The following is a 23203-nucleotide window of genomic DNA, read 5'->3' on the forward strand; positions in this document are numbered from 1 at the left end:
AAAACAAAGAGCAGCAAGAAAACATCAACTCAGTGGCCAAACCCGTATTTACATTAAAAAATACGTATTTTCCTGCTAGAGGAAGGCCCTTAACAAGCCTTCTTCAGTGCGGAGTTCCAAGGTCTGGGTACAGCCACTGAAAAGACCCTTTCCCAACGTTCTTGGCAAATGCCAGCAGGACAGGGAAGGTCCTCTCTGGAGTATCTCCAGACCAGGACAGGCTCATACAGGAGAAGGCGGCCTGTTCCCTAGGCATCTAATAGACTGGCCCCGCCCACTGGCTGTTACAAGTTGGGTGGACTGCATCCCTCAGATTCAGACTCTGCTTCCAAACAAACTTTTATTTAAACAAAGAGGGTCATTAAAGGAGCATTTTATAGCATGTTCGTTACTTGGCACTCATGGATTTTCGCGGGTCCTATTCACAACTCTGTCCACCTCTTGCTCTTTCTGACAAAAAAAGACCCCCGTAAGTCTGATTTATTTTTAAAAGTGGAACTCGCCACGATCTCCTCTTGTGTGCAGGAGAAGTGGCACAATAAAAACGCCCACTGAACAGGTCACGTGGTCGCTGTTTGCTTCCTCTTTCTTCTCAGTTGAAAAAGAAGAAGTATTGTGTGACAGAAGCGAGGGCGGAGAAGCGACGGTAGGGAACCGTGATTCCCCACCCGTCTGATGAAGCTCAAAGGCTCCTATATAGAGGTCTCAGGCTGTGGCCACTGACTCCTCAGGCCAGAAGCAGTGGGTGTGGCCATAAACTACTTCTTGGTTCCTCCCAGGAAGCACAACCCATTCAGGCTGAAAACAGAAGTTCTTTCATATTGTTACACTGGCAATGTGCAGTCTCCAACAGATTTCCTGAGGGAATGCAGCCCTTGACAGGATTATTATTATTATTATTATTATTATTATTATTATTATTTATTTATATAGCACCATCAATGTACATGGTGCTGTACAGAGTAAAACAGTAAATAGCAAGGCCCTGCCGCATAGGCTTACAAAAAGAAGAAGCTCCCCCCGACCCCTGCGGTACAATCCCATGTGTTTAGCTGTAGACCAATCTTACCTCTCTTCTCTTGTTTTAAAAGCTGCTTTGGGAGGGTTGATGCCCAGCAAATGCCACCGTGAATTAAATTGGCTACCTTTGTATAAAATCTCTGAAGTCAGTAACAGGTCCATTTTATTAGCATTCACTCATGGGTAATAATAGGGCTTCCCAAGAACTAGCAGAGTTTAACTGGAGAGAGTGAAAGCATGACACTAAGGTGGTGGGATGTTAGATGCCATCTGCACAGTGTGAGGCTACTTGCAAGATGCTCCGGAGAAAAACAAAGGTGAAAGGGAGGGCGTGCCCGAGGGAGAAGTGGAAAGCACTTGTTCGCAGAAGGACCAAGGTGGAAGTGAACAAACAAGAGGGAGTGTTGAAGACAAGCCCGGGTTATTCAACAACAGTGTGCCGTGTAAATGGGCTTCCTCTTCCGCCCTGCGCTCCCCTCCACCCGCAGTTCCCAACACAGCATCTCAGGATGGACGGCACAGCAGTTACCTCCCAGAGGTCTGCGCTCACAGCATGCTGCCATTTTTGCTGTTAAAGAAAAGGCTCCCTTATCCAGACTGCTGCTGCTGTTTTTAATAGAATGTTTTTCTAACTGCACATTGACTAATTTCACATTCCGTAGCTGTAGGGCCTTCCTTTCTCCCAAGCTGCAAGTTGAGAGTAACCATTAGCACAGACAACACTTAACACCTGTTTGGTATGGGCTCTGTGGGAATCCCCAATTATGCAGAATCATTCCGCTGCCAATATTTTGATTGGGGTATTGATTAAAAACGAACTTTTATTTGTGCCACTGTCTGATAAACTCCCTTGTCTTTATCTCTTGGGTTTTCTCTGCAGAATTGCCAGGCCCTGAAATTAAGCTCCGTAGAGTGGTTGCTGCCCCCAGAGACTCTGATTAGCTGGCCTTTTTGTCCGCGCTGTTATTTTGTCAGCCAGGCTTGGCATCTGAAGTGTAGGAATTAAGATCTTCGGCCTCTTGCCTTTCAGAGCATGTAGAAAATTCCCTTCCTAATCTCAAATTCTAATAATAGGTCCCCTAAATTCTGTGTGAAGATTGAAAAATGTCAGTGTATTGCATGTGGGATTGCAATAACCACGCTGACTTTACTGGAGCCCTGGGAATAAGCAGCACTTAGCTGCACTAGCATTTCTGAAATGCCAAGAATGGAGGGGGAGTTTGTGTTTTTCAGACAAAGAAAAGTGTTCAGCAGGTATTTGCATGGGTGTAGCACAAGGTGGGGCTGGACTGAAACAGGGAGCAGGATCCCCAGTCCTGCTCTTTCTATAGAGGCTGCCATCCTGTAGGATGTTTCTGAGTTACTGGGGCTGGCGTGGCTCATTCTATTTCATCCTCAGCATGAGCAGAGAAATCCCTTAGAGAGGGGGGCACAAAGGTGGGTGATGCAATGGGGGGGGGAACCCTAAGGAGTGGTGCATGTTTTCCGTTTTGAAGAAGCCTAATTTTCTGATTCTCTGGGCAAACACTTTTTGTGTGGCACTGGGAGGAGTTGTGAAATCACGACTAGTTTATGGTACTGTTTGCCAAATATCTATGCCACCCTAATCCTTTATTAAGTACAGTTACGTGGGAATAGAAAACACAGCAATTCCAAATTATTCTAATGCTTTGCCTGCAGGACTTCCAGACTGCCTGCATTTAGACAGGGTTTTCCAAGCCTGACCTGGCTGATATCTTTCCAGCCCTATTTAGCTCCCACACACCATCCCCCCAAACACACACACACACCTCCCTCCACCCATATGTGTTTGTTGTCATATGTAAAGTTGTCATGTGTAAAGTTCACAGCAAACAGGGAGGACACAGAGACTACAGAATTATGAAGGAGGAGATGTACCAGTGGTTTGGTCCTCAGAGAAGCTGAAGCAGGGAAAAACTGTACCAAAGAGCAGACCCATCCCCTCCTTCATAATTCTGTGGTCTCTGTTCCCTCCTTATTTGCTGCGATTCAGGGTCAGTTCCTTGCATGAGAGCAGATGCAGAGATGGGTAGGAAAATGGCAATAGGTCTTTGTAGGAGAGGTGAAATAGGGCCTGAAAAGTACCACTGGAGCCCTCTCCAGGATAGTATGAGAGTCATAGGAAGCTGTATTTGAATCTAATCCCAGAGGGTGGGCTCTCCATTTCAGGGTCCCTGATGTCAGTGGCTGGAGCTAGAGTCTGCAGGCAAAAGGTATTGCTCTGCTGGCAAGGTTGCAAGGCCAGGCTCCCACTATTTATACCATGCCTGCTAATCTAGGAGCTTCATACTGCTTTGCTAATTTGTAGGGAGCACTCTGCTGACAGTGGTGAGGACACCACTTTGGGTGAAACCTAATATAAATCTTACCTATAGTAGACCCATTGAAATGAATGGGACTTAAATGAGTTGTCGCTACCTTAGGTCCCATTCATTTCAATGGGTGTACTCTAAGTGGGACCTGTGTTGGATTTTACCATTTGAATGTTTGCATGCAGAATCAGGGCAAGCACAGCCCAACTTGCAGTGCCTGCTTTCCTTGATACTGTGAACTACCTCTACCTTCCCCTGCATCAACCCTCCAAAACTTATTCACACAGAGGCAGCCTTAACTGGAGGTGAGCCTAGTGCTGGCAGAGCACTTTTCCTTATCTGGGACTCTCAGTCCCAGAATCCCTGGTGAAAGACTGACGCTGCCTGAGCTATTCTCATCAAGGAGAAGGCCTCTACCCTACTTTTACAGACAAATATATCTATTTTTATGTACAACTGGGAGGAAATGATTGAAATTGTCACCTTGTTCTTTGGCAGGTGCATTTGTTACAACCACCACACCGAGTTCATTATAAATCATTCTACATATCAACTCTCACCTCATGGGTAATCATTTGTGCACAGTAGCTGGCTCTCCATGAAGTCTGGGTGGTTTTCAGCATTCCCTGACAGACCCCACCTTTTTTTTTAACCATTTGTTGTGCCTTGGAGCCACTTGCCCCATCTGCACCCCGAGCCAGTGCACACAAATGGTTGCACATGTAGTAACAGCTGCCACATGAAACAATTTAAAGCAACCTCCAATAGGAAATGTAACAAACAAACCCATGCATAGCCTCCCCAGAACGAACCATGGCAGCTTAATTTATTTATCCCATCAAGAGATAATTCCCCTTCTTAATAGTACCACATCATTTTATAGTATATTGCGGGTATTTAAAAGCTCCGATAGAATAATTGTCTTACAACATCTGGTTATAACTTCATCTGTGAAGCGGGTTGTTGTTTTTACTAATGTTCTTGGCAATTAATCTTCTGGCCCACATTTTCAAAGACATACACCAAACAAATATTTGAAGCAGAGATGTACACACACATTTGGATAGTTGCTGGAGTCTCAAATAATGGAATACTCAACTGTCCTGAAGATGTTGGCAAATATTTCATTGATAGCTGGCTCTCTTGATTTGTTCATCTAAAAGGAGCAAATTTTGACATGTGTAAAACTTGAAAAATAGTGCTTACTAATAACTGCTGGCCATGGTACCTAAATGGAACTTACCTGTTCAGAGGCACTGTTCCTCTCTGGACCAGATGCTGGGGAACTACCATTAGAGGCACCTGGCGAGATGCTCTTGGAAACAGACTGCTAGATTAGATGGACCTTGGCCAGAAAATCCTGTGGTTGGTTTTAAAATTATTTATGAGCGTTGAAAGGGTCTATTGAAATGCATTATTCTGCAAGACAGGTGCATTTGCCAATGTCTAGTTTATCTTTCCAAGCTAAAATATCAGTGAGATGAGAGAACACATTCAAGGGTAACATGAAGTATGCATTGAATTGCAACTCTTGTGTGTAAATATAGTTGTGTGTGAAAATATAGTGTGTAAATATAGTTGACCAAGTATGTAACAAAGGAAATAGCCATTTTTTTAATTTGAATGAATTGGGTGTCTGTTGGATACACTCCCTTTCTTCTAGGAGCAGATACAGTTTTGGGGACATGTTGCACATTACAGGAAAGATAGGTTTGTGTTTGTCCACCTCTATGGTGACATGTGGAATTAAGGCACACTTGTGAAAACACAGGTATTTACTGCATACTGTATATTGAGCCATGCCTCTACCCTCTACGCTTCATAATGTTGTCCACAGAGACAGACATGAACAAGGAGGGATTTGATTTTCCCGATAGCATGTGGAGCAGCCCTCAAATTATCAGAAGATTTAGTGTGGCCCACTCAAGAATGAGATGCAATTACATAGACAAACCTAATATGCAGATTCACCTCCTTGTGTAAGTGTCTCCCACAGTAGAAAATTTTGCAGGGAGTGAGGGAATATTTGTGTGGACATTTAAAAAAAACTGAATATGCATAATAAAGGTTAATGTGCTCTTGTCCTGGAGATGTGGATTTTTTTAAAAAAAAACTAGTATCGCCAACTCTTTGGAAAATTCCCAGACAGAAAACTGATCCTCTGTGCTTGTCCTTGCAAACTAGTAAGATTTGAAGGGTGTTCTTCCTTCTCACTGCAAAAGCAACAGTTGTTTTTTCTCTAGACTTCAGGCTATGAAAAAAGCTAGAGCACACAACTTTAGAGCTGACCAGCCTTGGGCTAACCAGATGGCCCTTTTTTAAAATGGAAGGAACCAGCCAGCAAGACACGCTGTAACTCGGAGCCCCTGACTTGAGGAAAAAGAACACAGATTTACAAAACTGCAGAGCCAGCTGTTTAGATTTTACAAATGTTTTGTGTATTCCTGGGGACTTGCTGAAATCAGGATGTTTCATCACCAGACAGATTTAGTGAGGCTTAGCATGAATGTCATCATTGGAGACCTGGGCTATACTAAGACATCACTTAAGTTTTAAAGAAAAAGAAGCTAATTGTATAAAATGGGGTAGAATTTTAAAAAGAAATATGTAATGATTTACCACAGATAACTAGCTTCCACCAACAATCCGCCAGAATAAGTCTGATTTGCTAACGTAGAGTAGGGGGTCCAGGGAAGATGTTATATTCCTCAAAACAAGTACTGCCCGGACAAGTGACATTTGCAGCAAAATTCTTTTGGGTTGTAAATGGATCATCTGGAAAGTCCCATCTTGCTGATTTTCTAATATGAACTTGGGAGAGGGAGAAAAGTATCATGTTCTGGTACTTTTCTTATGTGAGTTTGCAAGTTTATCCAACAAAAAATAAACACTTGAAAGCTTTGCATACGTTCCCTGACATCCGAATATTGAAGAGTAATTACTTGCTTATGCCCCCTGAGCCATTCTCATGTGAGTTTTTAAATTATTATTCAAGTCAGAGAAGACACTCACCTCTTGGCATATTATAGCTAATGCTGATGGGAATTTTGAGGTCGTTATGCCATTCCTGGAATGTCCAAGTTAATTACCGCTAGGGATTGCTGCAAACCTGTACAATAAAATGGGTTGCGTTAACAGTAGTCCATTATAATGGAATCTAATGGGTTATTTCTCTCTCTCTCTCTTCTTTTGTAGGAATCCAGTAAGCCTTATCCCTCAGACCTGTCCCGTAGTCCCCAAAGCTTGAGTGATACTGGCTACTCATCTGATGGGATCTCTAGCTCCCAGAGCGAAATCACGGGCTTAGTGCAGCAAGAAGGAGAGCAACTAAACGAAACTGGAATCATCGAGCCAAGCCCTCAAAGTCCTTCTGAACTCACTAAGCTGGAAAGCAGCATGCGGCCTCTATTGGAGTCCAAGGGCTTGAGCCAAGAGCCAACGGACAGAGGGAAGACATACCATGAATTACGGGAGGAGCAGAAGCAGAGACAGAGGCCACGGTCCCTTTCTATCACCCCAGAAGCCTTTGATTCTGATGAGGAGCTAGAAGACATCATGGAAGAAGATGAAGATTCCCTAGAATGGGAGAACCAGAGGGAGCAAAGGGAGAGCATGGAGTCTTCGGATGACTTTGGCAGCAAGCTGCGCCATGACTATGTGGAGGACAGCAGTGAAGGAGGCTTCTCTCCATTACCAACCAGGCAGAAAAGCAAAGAGCCCAAGATGACTGATGAGGAGTTCATGAGGAGGCAGCTCCTGGAGATGAGTGCAGAGGAAGATAACCTTGAGGAGGAGGAAGAAGAATATGATCACGTAAAATATAGCGTTGCAAAAAATGGACACAAGCCTGACTCTGAAAAAAGCAGAGAGGCTACCTCATCCAAGAGACGCCTGCCTCACAGCTCTGGCAGCATATATGAGGAAGAAAGAAAAGAGCTGGAAAGTTCCGAAGGTGATGACATGACAGCAACTCAGGGTGGCTTACGGCGTTTCAAGACCATTGAGTTAAACAGCACTAACAACTATGGCAGAGATATCGAGATCAGCCAAGAGGCAGACATCAGCCTGGACAGAGAACCTGAACTGGAGATGGAGAGTCTGACAGGTTCTCCAGAAGATAGATCAAGAGGTGAATATTCCTCCACCTTGCCAGCAACAACACCCAGTTACACATCAGGAACCTCTCCCACCTCCATCTCTTCCTTGGAGGAGGACAGCGATAGCAGCCCTAGCCGAAGGCAAAGACTGGAAGAGGTTAAGCAGCAGAGGAAAGCCCGGCATCGCTCCCATGGTCCTCTGCTGCCAACAATAGAGGATTCTTCTGAGGAAGAGGAGCTGCGTGAGGAAGAGGAACTCTTGCGAGAACAAGAGAAAATGCGAGAGGTGGAACAGCAGCGCATCCGAAGTACAGCCCGCAAAACTAAAAGGGATAAAGAAGAGCTGAGGGCACAGAGGAGGAGAGAGAGATCCAAAACTCCGCCCAGCAATCTGTCTCCTATTGAAGATGCTTCACCCACCGAGGAATTACGGCAGGCTGCAGAGATGGAGGAGCTGCATAGGTCTTCCTGTTCTGAATACTCTCCTTCTATTGACTCAGAAGCAGAAGGGTTTGATGTAATTGCCTCCAAGCTGTACAAATCTGGCAGTGAGTACAATCTCCCAACATTTATGTCCCTCTATTCTCCAACAGAAAAAACTGCTGGCTCTGGGTATCCCACTAGCAAGCCCCTGAAAAGTGCAGAAGAAGCCTATGAAGAGATGATGAGGAAGGCAGAAATGTTTCAAAAGCAGCAACCTTCCCAACAAAGCATCTCCTACAGCAACACCTTTCAGCAAGTAGGCTATCGTAGTTCAGAAGGCCAAAACAATTTTGAATACCAGTACATCGATGACTACAGCTATGACAGCCGAAATCTGGATTCTTCACAAGCTGACTACCAAAATGAACTTTCCAAATCTGGAGCAGTTTATGAAGAAATCCTTCAAACTTCACAGAATATCTCCAGGATGCATCAGTCCTCTTCTCTGGATTTGACACTTGAACAGGAAGTAAAGAAGAAAGGGAGAGAAGACGCATATCAAGACAAACAGTTTCTGAATGCAGAGAGCGCTTATGAAAGTGGCCCACTCACTCCTGGGACAAGTCCTACGCAGCTGTCTGCTCCTGTCTCCTTTTCATCCACGGAAAGCAGCTCTGGCAGAATAATCCCTGATGTTAGAGTCACTCAGCATTTTGCAAAAGAGAGTCATGAGCACGCCAGGCTTCATAGCTCACCTACTGCACCTAGCTCAGTTTCAAAGAGTGTAACAACACCTTATTCACACACTAAAGGAACTAACACAGTCACCACTGCTGTTTCTAGTCCAGTAAGCACACCACGGATCTACAGCACTCCGACATCTTTGAGCAGCTCAGATGCACCATCTGTGTCCACCACTAGCCGAAGTTATAGTCAAACCAAAGTGACAGCAAGTTATGGCTCTCAAACAGAAAATATTTCCAGGGTCAAGGGTGTGGCAGAGATCAGTGGGCCATCAGCAAGAGAGAAGCTCCAAAGTATGGCTGAGAGCAAGACAAATGTCCCCATGTCAACATCTAAGATGTATTCTTTCTACAAAAGCTCCAGCCCGCCACTTTCCCCTTCTTCTCCTACTCAAAGTCCCACTCATTCTACTCCAAGAGCTGGAATGACACCCAGTTCAGGGGTGGGAATTAAATCCACTGCTGAGTTTTCCACCCAAACGCACAGCACAATTCTCTCATATGATGTCCCAGCTACTACCGTCCTATCAACATCTTCTCCCATGATAGCTCAAGGGACACAAACTCCTCACCGGTCTAGCTCCCCTCGACTCGCTAGGCAACAGTCATCCCAAGAATCCCCCTTTATGGTCATCACATTAGCATCTGATGCAGCTATTCAAACCAAGCCAGTCAGTGTAAGTTCCTCCATTTCACCAGCCTCATCTCCCACCCATCAAGGGCGCCAGCAAACGGTGCATAGTTACAGTCAGACAGGAATCCATGCAGCGCAACTCCAGCAAGAGCAGCTACAGTCCACTTACACAAAGACACAATCAGTGCTAGAGAGAGCCTCTGCTTATAGTTCTGCGGTGCAGAAAGCACAATCCACTGCTGCTCCGGACAGCTTTCCTGGTGTGTACAGCTGGGGAACACTGCCCGCAGAGAACATTTCGTTGTGTAGAATATCATCAATACCTGGGACGTCCAGGGTAGAACCTGGACCCAGGCCACCCGGTAGTAATATTGTAGACTTGCGAACAGCAATAAAGTCAGCTCCAATCATTATAACAGACCAGGGGATGGATCTCACATCCCTAGCTACTGAGAGCAGAAAATATTGCCTCACTATGGACCAGTCACCGAGTCGGCAGTCTACAGCCATCCAACCATTAATTATCAATCTTAATGCCCAGGAACAGCCTCATGCTATCATAAGCACAGCCACCACCGTCAGCATAACGGTTGCATCTTCCATGCTTGTGTCTCAGCCAAAGCAGCCCGCGGTCTATGGAGACCCTTTCCAGAACAGAATGGACTTTGGTCAGGGAACAGGAAGTCCAGTGTGCCTGACGCACATTAAACAAGTAGAACAAGCAGTTCAGACTGGCACCTTCAGAGGAACTGCGAGTGGTGCTGGCATGTCCCCTTCTGTGGGCCGGCCAGACTCTGCCGGCCCACAGCAAGTAAAATTTGCAAGGTATAATTTGCCCAACCAGATGACATCCTTGATGAAAAAAGATGCTCAGACCAATAATGCACAAAATATTGTTAGTGCCATTCCCAGGCAGTTTCCTCAAGATCAAAGCTCAGAGGTATACCGAGGGATCCCAGTGGAACTGAAGACTCCGACCCCTTCGGTCACCCCTGGAAGCAAGAAATCTCAGGTGATGATGGTGCAGATGGATGAGATTGCAGCAGGCCCTATCACAAAACTGATCAAAGAGGAACCTCCTTCCAATGCACTGGATCTCACGGGGATGAAGCCCGAGAGCCAAGTGGCTTGCTGTGATGTGGTGTACAAGTTCCCATTTGCAGGCAGCTGCACTGGGGCATTTAACCCTTCTTCCAAGGGGCCAGAGAAAAATGGTGGGGACGCAGCTCACATGGGTAAACCTAGCGGCCAGTACTATGGAAGCAGAGAACAGGAGGCGTTGGATACATACCCTTATAGAGAGCAACAGGCACCAGGGCCTAACCCATATGAAGAGCACCGGTTCTATCCTCATGGCCTGTTTGGGAGACTATATTCATCAATGTCAGATACAAACCTGTCCGAAATGGGTTTGAACTATTACTCAGTTAAAGGAGAGCAGCCCTTCCACTCCCCTGCTGGGGACTCTGCAGTGGATTTGACAACCATGAAACATTCCTACAGCCACAGCTTTGCTGAGGGGGGCTACATGGGACACGGGATGCAATATGGCTCTTTCTCTGACCTCCGACAACCGAGTGATTTGCTAAGCCATTCATACCCCATGCGCAGGTACAACTCAGCCTCTAATATCTACTCTGATTATAGATATTCACCAAGAGGGGACTTGACAAATTTCCAGGAAGCCAGCCTGGCACATTATAGTGCTACAACAGCTCGTGAAATCAGCCGAATGTGTGCAGCACTCAACTCCATGGACCAGTATGGGGGCAGGCATACGAACAGCCCAGACTTACTCCAGTACGGACATAGCGCTCTTGGCCCTGGGCCGGGAGGGAGCAGAGGCATCTCAGCTCAGCAGGGGGCCATGAAACCCCATATGATGTACAACCCCAATTTTCCAGAGTCTCGTCCAGGCTTTGGGAACCTGGCCCAATACAATCTCTCTAGGCTTGGAGCAGTCAGGCAGGTCCTCCCTTCCACAGCCACCGTGCGAGCTGCTGATGGCATGATTTATTCAACAATTAATACGCCAATAGCGTCAACCCTTCCTATCACCACCCAGCCAGCATCTGTGCTACGGCCCATGCTCCGAGGCCTATATAGGCCCTATGCTCCAGGTGGTATCACAGCAGTCCCTCTGGCCAGCCTGACCAGGGTGCCTCTTGTTGCTCCACGGATGCCCCTTGCAACCCAAGGCCTGTATCGCTACCCAGTGCCCAGCAGGCTCCCTGCAGTCCCCACATCATCGATGATGGAAACCCCAATGTATTTGGGGAAGCCTGTCAGCACCACTGCACCCAGCACTGCTGCCAGTAGCGTCAGCCCAGCGCCAGCTTCCAAGCCCTCTGCTGCCCCAGCTGTTGGTTTGCAGAGACCTGAGCAGGCAGCGGCCGGCACACGAGAGGAGGGCCCTGCGGCAGCTCCTGGAGCACAGAGTATTGCCAGGGAGGCGCAGCAGCAGCAGCAGCAGCAGCAGCCCCCCCCACCGCCACCACCACCGCCGCCCCCCCAAATGCCAATCCAGAAACAGCAAACAGAAGCTCCACAATCCAGCAAAGGAGCCACAGAAAGGGAAGAAAAGGAGAAGGAGGAAGAGAGGCAGAGGAAGCAGCAGGAGCATATTCTCCAGTTTGAGAGGGAGAGGGTAGAGCTGGAGAAACTGAGGCAGTTGAGGCTGCATGAGGAGCTGGAAAGAGAGCGCGTGGAGCTGCAGAGACACAGAGAGAAGGAGCAGCTGTTGATGCACAGGGAGATCCAGGAGCTGCACTCTATCAAGCACCAGGTCCTGCAGCAGCAGCAGGAGGAGCGCCAGGCCCAGTTTGCCCTGCAGCGGGAGCAGCTGGCCCAGCAGCGCTTGCAATTGGAGCAGATCCAGCAGCTGCAGCAACAGCTGCAGCAGCAGTTGGAGGAGCAGAAGAGGCAGAAGAGCACCTTTCCTCCAGTATGTGACCAAACAGGGAGGATTCCTCCCCAGGCCGTGTCCGAGATAGCCATAGAAATGCAAAGGACCTTGGCTCAAAACGGGCAATATTGGCCACCCCTAAACCAAGCCTTTATGGCGACTGCAGCCCAAGGTCAAGATGGGCAAGGCCAGCCTCCTCCTCCTCCTCCTCCTCCTCCTCCTCCACGCTATCCTGGGTTCCAGAGGCCCCTCACCAACTCGGCCTCTGAAATGTCCCTGCAGACGGAAGATCAGTGGGAAGCTGGCCGAGGGATAAAGAAGCGGAACTCTATGCCCCGCCTCCGGGATGCATACGACAAGGAGCCTGGCCACGAGCCGTACATTGTGAAGAAGATCACAGACAGCAGCGTGCAGACTGATGAGGAGGATGGTGAGGAGCGTTTCTACGCCTCCCGGCGACGCCGCACCCGGCGCAGCACTGACTGCAGTGTCCAGACGGATGAGGAAGACGATGGTGAGTGGGAACAGCCGGTGCGGCGCCGACGCTCCCGCTTCTCCCGGCACTCCGATTCCAGCGCAGAAAGCAAGCAAGACTCTTCCACCAAGGGCACAGCCAGTATCGCCATCCAAACCATTAGCCACTGCTCCGTGCAGACGGAACCCGACCAGCTCCACAGGGTGTCCCCTTCCATCCACATCACCACTCCTGACCCCAAGGTGGAGATAGTGAAGTACATCTCTGCCCCTGAGAAGACCCAGCGAGGAGAGAGCCTGGCCTGCCAGACGGAACCGGAAGTCCAGCCCCAGCCAGGCATCGTTGTCCCTCAGCTTACTGTGCCTACTACAATCACGCCTTACTCCTCCAACATCCAGATCGTAAGCACAGGCCCCCTGGATCCCCATTTGGTCCGGCAGCAAGCACTGGTGAAGAAAAAGCCAGACCCCCTTGAAATTGGCTACCAGTCCCACCTGCCGACGGATTCCTTGTCTCAGCTGGTGTCTCGCCAGCCTCCCAAGTCACCCCAGGTGCTCTACTCCCCAGTCTCTCCCCTCTCCCCACATCGGCTGCTAGAGTCATCCTTCACGACCAGCGAAAGGCTCAACAAGGCCCATGTGACCCCACAGAAACACTTCATGGCTGACTCCACTCAGCGCCAGCAGACCCTACCTCGCCCCATCAAAACCATGCAGAGATCCTTATCCGATCCCAAGCCCATCAGCCCGACGTCAGAGGAGTCTGCAAAGGACAGGTTCTCCTTGTATCAACACGCATTGCTCCCTGGCAGCCAGGTAAGATTGCTGCTTGTCTGACAAATGAGATGGGTCTGATAATATTTCTTTCTACTGTTCATCTTCAAAGCCCCAGAGCTCTGCTGTATCTACATCAGCCTGGTGGGCATTCTTTCTGATTACATAATCCCTGTATGAGCCAGAATGCAACTGCCCAGGAATGAAGGAGAGCTTTTTCTAACTTCGGATGAACACAGACATATTGCCCTTAATGGTCACAGCAGGTTCAGCACCCAGCTTTGTAACTTGCTTTGTGCATATACATATATGCAGGTCAAATGTTGGATCAGCTGTTAATCTTATCTCTTCGTTTTCTGCTTCAGCCAGGTTGGCCACTGTTTTTAAACCCAGAAAATCCTTGTTTAAAATGTATGAATGCTTAAAAAGAGAAATGAAACTGTTTTAAAGATTGGTGAAGTAATGGGCATTAGCCAATAGACATCTTCTGCAAGCCGCTTTTTAACCTGGCATGCCTAAATTTGCAGAAACATATTTTCATAGCTCACTCCGAATAAAAAACATTAACCATTAAAAAGGGGTGGGCAACTTGCGGCCTTCCAGGGTTTTTGGAGGGCCTACAACTCCCATCAGCCCTAGCCAGCATAGCCAAATAGTGAGGATGATGGGATTTGTAGGCCAAATGTTGCTCAAGTATATGTGTATTTGCAGGGCAGCAAAAGTGCTTTCAAACACTCACCACATGTAAGTGTTTGTCTGTCTTACATCTGTCTTCACCCTTTGAGAAATATATTTTTGGGTATAATGTATAATTTATATACTAGTCACTGCACCCCATAATGTTAGACAATCCACTGCCATTCCTTCTGCCTCCAGTATGATATGCTGGGAAATCTCCAGGCATCCTAAAGATGCTACAGCATCCTTTCCCAATCTTGTGCCTACTAGATGTTTTGGACTACAGCTCCCAGCATTCCTGACTGTTGGCCATGCTGGCTGGGAGTTAAAGTCCAAAACATTCTCAGGGGAGCAGGATGTCTTAGAGGATTGTCCCATCTCTCCCATGCAGCATTGCAGGCTGGCATCCTGGTGTTTAGGAGCAAGCTCTAGTTTTGAACTGCATAGCATCCTTCCTGGATTTTCACAAACAATATACTGTGGGATTCACTGGCTTACAAAACTTGATTCCAGACATATTTTACATCTACTACTAGGGGCACGTGCTTTCAGGAAACCTCTGTAATTGGTGGATAGGCACAGCGGGGCAGTGCATCAGCCTTCCCATATCTTGCTTCTGTCCCTCTAGAGCAATCGCTTTCATTCCCTCTTCTCTTTAATATCTGTGGTGTGTATACCATCAGACACTGAACACGGCTACGTTCAAAATAGTGAGTGAAACCCTTTCTGCATCCCAAACCCCCATAGTGGTACAGAAGCCAAACTTGTGTTCCCTGCTGTGCCATCTAGTGATGGTAAGTAGAAATGTCCTTTTGTGCCATGAGAAAAACATGTACTGTGTACTTTCCCTTCATTAGTGCTTATGAAAACAAGATGTCCATGTGGGAATTGTCATGCAATCTTTCATTATGGCACCTACCTTAGAGTGCAGAGAGCAAGGGAATATCATTCCACCTTCCCCAGAATGACCCATCAACTCAACCTCCTCAGCCCTCTCTTCTATACACAGGTCTAAGAAAGGCATTTGGAGCAGCAGATCTATATACTGATAGGAGACATTTGGGTAGGGAGGCTGGGAAGCAGAGCCTAAGGCAGCCTTTCCCACCCTGCATGCGTTGGACTACAACTCCCAGCATGCCCCAGCCAGGTTGGGATAGGCTGCCGTAGGGTCTCTGCAGTTAGTAAATTGCAATATTCACAAAACATTCCTCTGCCCCACAAAACACTATCCAATAACTGTCAGCTGAATAACTGTCAGCTGAAGAAAAAGGGGCAGGAGGCTGCATTGGACTGGTGGGCAGGGGAGCCAGCCCCTGACTTCTACTTCTAACATAGTTTAAAGATATGGAATGACTCCTATGTGTTTGAAAAAGTATGAGCATGTGTCTGGTTCGAATGAACAAATCTACGGGCTTCTTTACACAAGCAAAATAAGGCATGCTCGTAACTGGCCACTCATGGAAGTTCTTTGACGATGACCCTATTCAGAGGACACGCATAGCCATGGTGGTTAAGCATTTTGAGCTAAACATTATGGCTTAGCCTGTAGTGTGAACCATGATTTCCCGAGTCATGTGAACCATTCCTAATCATAGTGGCTACATAACTCACTAACCATTTAATGGAAAAGGGCTTAGCAGCCTAACAATGGCATAGCATGTCGCCTGAACAGGCCCAATGTTGGCAACCTTCTGCACCTTCCCCTGGTAATTCTGCTTTTAAAAGCAAAAACAAAAGAACCTGTGATATCCTGATTCTGCTGAAATATTTTGGGATTTCCTAACATGTACAGGGGAAGCTGCACTACAAAGCACCCACTAGAGGGCACTGTCCCATTCAGGGCTATGAGCAGAGAGAGGAGGGGAAGTTTTCTATTATAGACCACGTGGTCGCCCCCGTCCAGTGATGTAATGCAACCCCATTACGATTACGCAAGAGAAGCAGAAAGGAAAGGAAACTTGATTTCCCCTTAATCTAAAGAAGTCCTACATTTGCCTGGGACTTGGACTGGACAAGAACATCATCTATCAGGGGCTTGTTTTTCTTTTAAAAATAGCAATCACGCTGGGATGGGGGATGGGTTTGGGTGATCCAAGAGGGATTTTCCTCTACCTCCTCATCCTTTCTCCCTGAAAATCCCTGTCTCTACTGAAAATTGCCCTGCAGCTTCCACAGTTAACATTTGCTGCAGTAGTACCTCTGAGGATAAATAGCAGCTGGAGGGGAGTTTCAATGGGAAAAATAGCAGGGGAGGAAGGATAAACCCTTCCACACCACATGCCATGGTCCCAGTCTGAATTGGAGGGACCACAGCTCCTCTTACATATAATCATAGAATAGTAGAGTTGGAAGGGGCCTATAAGGCCATCGAGTCCAACCCCCTGCTCAATGCAGGAATCCACGTTAAAGCATCCCTGACAGATGGTTGTCCAGCTGCCTCTTGAATGCCTCTAGTGTGGGAGAGCCCACAACCTCCCTAGGTAATTGATTCCATTGTCATACTGCTCTAACAGTCAGGAAGATTTTCCTGATGTCCAGCTGGAATCTGGCTTCCTGTAACTTGAGCCCATTATTCCGTATCCTGCACTCTGGGATGATCGAGAAGAGATCCTGGCCCTCCTCTGTGTGACAACCTTTCAAGTATTTAAAGACTGCTATCATGTCTTCCCTCAGTCTTCTCCAGGCTAAACATGTCCAGTTCTTTCAGTGTCTCCTCAAAGGGCTTTGTTTCTTTTCTAAAAGAAACCCCCTGGATAGATGATTATGTGACAAACCTATCATCTGGTCCCATCTGGCTCCCAAGCAGACACATGAACCTCCATGTTCAAAGAAGTCACACTGGCAGTTTACAGGTCAGAAGCAAAAGAGCCAAGCATCACGGGTGCTTCCAGACAGGCTTTTATCTTGCAATTGCCATACCTCATTTGCAGGGTTGTAGGGTGAGTCCAGACAACATGGTTTTTAACTCATAACCCTCTGATGTTTTTCCCACTGTTTCTTCTAACTTTTTTCTTACCAGAAAAAAAAACTGTTAAGGAGGATAAGATGGAATCGCTGCACAATGCCTGTTGATTGGTAGCACTGGGAGCCCTTCATATGAATACCGATATTCTGTTAAAAAGCTGGTTCACATTTATGAAGACATGTTTCTTTTTATTTCAGAGGAAAGATACTTCTAGATATTAGGGGTGCTTCCAGACAGAGGTCTCCTAGCACTAACAATCAAAAGACATTGTGCAGTTCCCCCCTAATAGATTTATAGTCCTGGAAACTTTATAATTCTCTGGCTCTATCAGGCTTCATGTCTAAACTTTAATCGAGTCAAGCTGTTAAAGTGGGCATAACAGGTTTTCCAGATTGTCCTAACACTACAGTTTGTACCTCCAAGCAATTGGCAGTAGTGCCAACAAATGCTTTTATAGTACTCTGTTGCGACTCTGTTATAATGTGTCCCAGTCAGTACCCTCGTTGCTATATTTTGTACTAACTATAGTTTCTGAACCATCTTCAAGGAGAGTCTCCCGTACAGCACATTGCCAAAATCCAAACCGGATATTTTTAAAGCAAGAATACATGTCTCTAGGAGCAGTCTCAGTGTGTATAAGATGCATTGTGCCACTGAGACAGCTTGGGCCTCAACAGATAGGGCACCACCACCACCCCTGCCACAAAGCATAAACCTAATCCTTAAAGGAAGAGTACAACCCCACCTAGAACAGGCGGTGTGCCATCTTCCATTTCAAACAAACCAGCACGCTGAAGGTATGTATTATATTGTATTGTATACTTAATCCATCCAATATACTCTGGACAGATTACAGACAGTTGAAAGACTAAGATGCCATATGAACTGTTAAAAATGTAAAATACAATGCAATTGTATAAATGAATAAAATACAAAACGATACAAAACAGCACTGGAATTGATAAAACAGCCATAAAAATCTGGAACTATGTCTCTAAAATGCCGGGGAGAAAAGAAAGATGTTTACCTGGTGCTCAAAAGATAACAATGTAGGCTCCTAGTGAACCTCTTTGAGGAGGCTATTCCAGAAGTGGGGTGCCACAACTGAGAAGGCCCTCTCTCTTATAGACCCTTCCTAGCATTGTTTGCCAGGGCTCCAGTGGAGGGCTCCAAAGATGACCTAAGGGTCTGAGCATATACATATGGGAGAAGATGTTCTTTTAGATACTCTGGTCCCAAGCTTTTCATGGCTTTAAAGGTCAACAGCACTTTTAACTTTTGTGAACCGCCCAGAGAGCTTCGGCTATTGGGCAGTATAGAAATGTAATAAATAAATAAATAAATAGCAACACTTTGAATTGGGGATTGAAGATGGATTGGAAGCCAGTGCAGCTAACGAAGCACTGGTATCATATGATCATATTGGCCAGTCTCCAGTATTGCACCCCAAATGTCTGGATGACTTCGCTCAGTAGATGTTGAACAGCAGGGGGACAAAATGGAGTCCTGCAGAACACTATAGCATAACTGCCATGAGGCAGAGCAGCAGTTCCCTCATCAACACCTTCTGGAACCATCTAGATAAGAAAGGAGCCACTGAAAGATAGTGGTCCCAGTGCCAACTTTCCAGGATACCATGGTTAATGGTATCAAGGGTTGCCACAAGGTCCAAGGAGAATAGACAGGTTGAAACTCTTTAGCTGGGTTTGGACATCATAATAACCCATGATGGGTTCAATAAGAGTTCATCCTTTCACTGACAGAATCAGACTAGAAATTGGATTCAAATAGATCCAGCAATTGGTGTCATCCAATATTTATTATTATTATTATTATTATTATTATTATTATTATTTATTTATTTATTTATATAGCACCATCAATGTACATGGTGCTGTACAGAGTAAAACAGTAAATAGCAAGACCCTGCCGCATAGGCTTACATTTTAATAAAATCATAATAAAACAATAAGGAGGGGAAGAGAATGCAAACAGGCACAGGGTAGGGTAAACAAGCACTGGGTAGGGTAAAACTAACAGTATAAAGTCAGAACAAAATCAAGTTTTAAAAGCTTTAGGAAAAAGAAAAGTTTTAGCACATTAACCACCTGCACCAACAGCTTACCTATAATAGCAAACAATACAGAGGGAGAAACAGGCTACATGACATACATATATGATAAGGAACCTGTACTTTCCCCCCCTCCCTTTTTGGTAGTTGTTGCAGACAGAAAGATGCAGGTTAATGCTGTGTTGCAACAAAATGTGCAAGAGTGCTGCATAGTAGCTCTAAGCTAAGAGCTAACTCATGACTTCTTTTTTAGGGTGCTAGCATGTGAAACACTGAGTTATAGGCTGAAAGGGAAGAATCTGTTTAGTTTGTCAAGACGTTTCACAGCTAGCTGTCATTTCCCATCCCCTATTATAGGAATAAAATTGCTGTGCTAAAGAACCAGGTAGAGTTGGGGAGTGGGAGGTTTGCTCTAAATTGCTGTGTGTGCACCTTCGCCAGTTATTTCACATGCTAATTAGAAGATGAGTCCCCAGACAAACCTCCTGTTACAGCCCAATTGCATATTCATTTCTGTTTATACTGGGAAACTTACAGCTTCATTTTGCTTCTTCCCTTGCTGTAACCCTGGAAGCATCGCTCACTCCCTAGGGCTTATCCAAATGGTCAAAAATCCCGGCCTCTTTTGACTGAGGGTTTCTTCAGACATTGCACAATTCCTACCATACAAGGATGTCAGTTGTCAGTGTGACCATCATGTGCGTGCATTTTTCTGTATGTGTATTTGCTTGGAATCTGACTGATTTGTGGCTTTCCAGACTGTGTACATTGCGGTTCAATTCAGCCATTCTGTTCCCCAGTCTTCAAATCATGTGTGACTGTAAGTAAGGAATCAGGACTTAGTCAAACACAGAAGTCCTTCTTTTTACAAAACTTAAGAATTTATTAGTAACAACTTAACCATTAACACGCTGCGAGTCCCTGAGTTATCTCAACTCCTAAATAATTGTCCAGCCGCTCCTACAGGGCCCTGTGTGTTGCCCGGGTAAACTTCTTATGCCACTCCTGAAATTCAGTTCACTGTAGCAGGCTGCCCAATTCCCTGCTCCTTAAAGCCATTCTGTCCAATGCTGTTTTCTCTTTCTTATCTTCCACAAATCCCTCGAAAACCTTCTTCCTTTCCTTTCCCCCCTCCTTTTTCTCTTTTCATTCCCCTCCTCCTCTTCTAACCACTCCCAACTTCTACCCTCTTCTATTCCCCTCCTTCCATTACCAGGACAACCCATGTCACACGTAGTATGGAAATTGGGAGGATGCCAGAGGATTTCCCCACATACCCACTCCCCACCAACACATGCGCGCGCGCACACACACACACACACACACACACACACACACTTCCCAAATTATTTGTTACATCCATAGTTTCCCATTATGTCTGGATCAAAGGTAAGTATGGTTAGCACTAATCAGGATTGCCCCAAAGCATGGTTTGCAAATCAGTTACAAACCATGGCTTGGAGCTAGCTCCAGTTCAGATGGAGGAAACTGTACAGGAGAAGAGAGAAGGGACAGAAGGGAGCATGTAAGTGCAACACTGTGAACTGGAGATCTCAAAACATGTCTGAATTGTGCTTGTATGTGTAGCCAGTGCTGCAATCATGTACACACCATTTGCATGCTAATCCTATATTCCCATGCTTTCCATTAATGAATTGCAATATTTGAAGTGCCCCTCAATGTTCATAACATATATTTTCTAATTATAGATTTGGGCAGACACCAAAAGCATATTACATGCATGAATAGTACCTGTAATTTTCCAGTATTTCCTTGCCTAGTAGATTGTATTGTTACAGCAATGCTGGTTGGTCTATGATGTCATCACATAGTATTTTAACATCTTCACAGTGTTCGGAGGATGGCGCTCAGTGCAACTGGATGCTTACATGAAGCAGTACCTTATGACATACACAAACCAAGTCATTGCCATTATCTCTGCAAGTCTACTCTCCACATCTCTTTATAAATCCAGCACTTCATGCTATAGAATAACCTTTCTATGGGAGAATGTCCCCAGCAGGTACACCTGGACATTTCCATTTGATTAACGTTCCAGCAATGAATATTTTAAAAGCCTGGCTTCAAATTACAGCTTTGCTGTGCATACAGACGTAGTTACTTACTGATGCACTCACAGTGCATCTCCCTGCAGGCACTGTTACTATTTGCAGTTTCTTGATGAACAGACTGAGGCCCAGGTTGGCAAAATCCCTCATTCCCTGAACAGCATCTCTTCAGTACATTTAGCAAAATACGAGTCCTGGGTGGCAAAAATAGCCAAAGGATGCATTATATAAGGAACTTCCATAGCAATTGCTGAGGAAATGTTAAGGTTGCATGAGCTGCTTTAACTCTGGCATTTCCTATCTTTCCAGTACCAATTGCAAAATTCATAATAGCAGAAGCGCCCTGCTGGATCAGACCAGGTGTTCGGCATTCTGTTCCCAACAGTGGCCTGCCAGATATCTCTGGGAAGCTCACAAGCATGGTATGTTCCCAGCAACTGGCATTCAGTGGCATACATAGAGATTCTGTTTAGCTATCATGGTCAATAGCTGTTGATCAGAGATGGGGAACCTCAGGCCCAGGGGCCAAATCCAGCCCTCCAGGTTTTCCCAGAAGGCAGCCTTCACATTCATGAACTTATATTCATCTGTGTATGGTTATTTGTTCATAAAATTATAATTCTAGTTTAAAAACTTTTAAAAGTAAACTCATTTAGTAAATTTGTAATTACAATCTGAATAAACTATATGTTTAAATTTAATATACCTAACATGACACTTTTATGAGCAAACCAAATTATACATAACATATTTTAGTTTCCGGTTTTATGTCTGACCAGAGGGAACTTCATCAAGTAGTATCTGAATCATCATAGAAGCCAAAAAAACCCAGGAAGAACTGGAAGCAGTGGAACAACCTGGGGTCATCCCATGAAGCCTATTGGTGGGAGACCCAGGACAGATAAAAGGAAGGACTTATTCACACAGCACATAGTTAAACAATGGAATTTGCTACCATAAGACATGGTGATGGCCACCAATTTGAATGGCTTTTAAAAGGAGTTAGATAACTATCAATGCTACTCATCCTGATAGCCATGTGCTACCTCCAATAGTAAGCCTATGTACACCAGTTGTTGGGGAACATGGGTGGGAGGGTGCCCTTGCATTCGTGTCCTTGTTTTCCTGGTCAAGAACTGGTTGGCCACTGTGTGAACAGAATGCTGGACTAGATATACCCTTGGTCTGATCCAGCATGGCTCCTTTTATGTTCTTATGTACTGGTGTACAATATATGCTCCTGTTTAAGGAAGTTTAAGGAAAATTCCTAAACATGTTCTTGTTTGTGGAGTGGAGTTTAGGAAAATCTAGGCTGAAGGAAAAGCTATTGAGATTTTATTTAGTTGGCTTGACTTTCTCAGCTATTGGGAATGGTAAGCAACCATATCTAATTTAAGAACTTTTAAGCAATCTCAACCTATTTTTCAAAGAATGACATTTCATTCACCTTTGTAAATAATTTCCTTTAAAGAACATCTTATTTTTGTTAATTTTCAAAGTATCATCCCACGCATATGCCATCAGAACCAGGCTACTGAGTTTCTTTTAGGTATATTCTAAGAGGTTTTTATAGCTGAGGCCTGATTGAGAACTTTATTACAGATTGTGGCAGTGAGTTCTAAAGTCCCAGTCCTCAAAGTTACTTTTAAAAAAATAACATATATGGGATAACCCACATGTTGTTCTGTCACATCTGGCGACAATGGCAGAATAACTTACAATGTGTGTTTTTTATGTGTGGTTTGTTTTTTTATTACAACTATATTAATTGATTGCTATAGCATCTAACCAGAACAAGACCCAAACTGTCAAGAATGTACACTTTCTTTCTGTGACTCATACTGGGAAACTGAGCATGACTTGAAGCATACCTAAAAGTTGATCAGTAAAAGATATATTAGGTTAATAATTTTAATAAGGAATGGAAGAAATAGCTGTGCTGGGAATCTTATAGAGAGGATTAAAAAAAGACATTTCCCTTCATGGCTTCATTATGTCCAGACCTTTTAAATCCCTA

The 23203-nt window shown here is 45.4% G+C and overlaps 1 protein-coding gene across 1 annotated transcript in view; it reads left to right on the top strand.

Moving 5' to 3' along the window:
* Positions 1-23203, top strand: part of BSN (bassoon presynaptic cytomatrix protein) — a 235418-nt gene that overhangs the window by 195101 nt on the left and 17114 nt on the right. Inside the window, exon 5 of the mRNA XM_063121574.1 lies at positions 6549-13445. Coding sequence (XP_062977644.1) covers positions 6549-13445 — 6897 coding nt within the window. The remainder of the gene's footprint in view (positions 1-6548; positions 13446-23203) is intronic.

The sequence above is a fragment of the Elgaria multicarinata genome, chromosome 3 (genome assembly GCF_023053635.1).
Source record: "Elgaria multicarinata webbii isolate HBS135686 ecotype San Diego chromosome 3, rElgMul1.1.pri, whole genome shotgun sequence".
NCBI classification, from domain to species: Eukaryota; Metazoa; Chordata; class Lepidosauria; order Squamata; family Anguidae; genus Elgaria; species Elgaria multicarinata.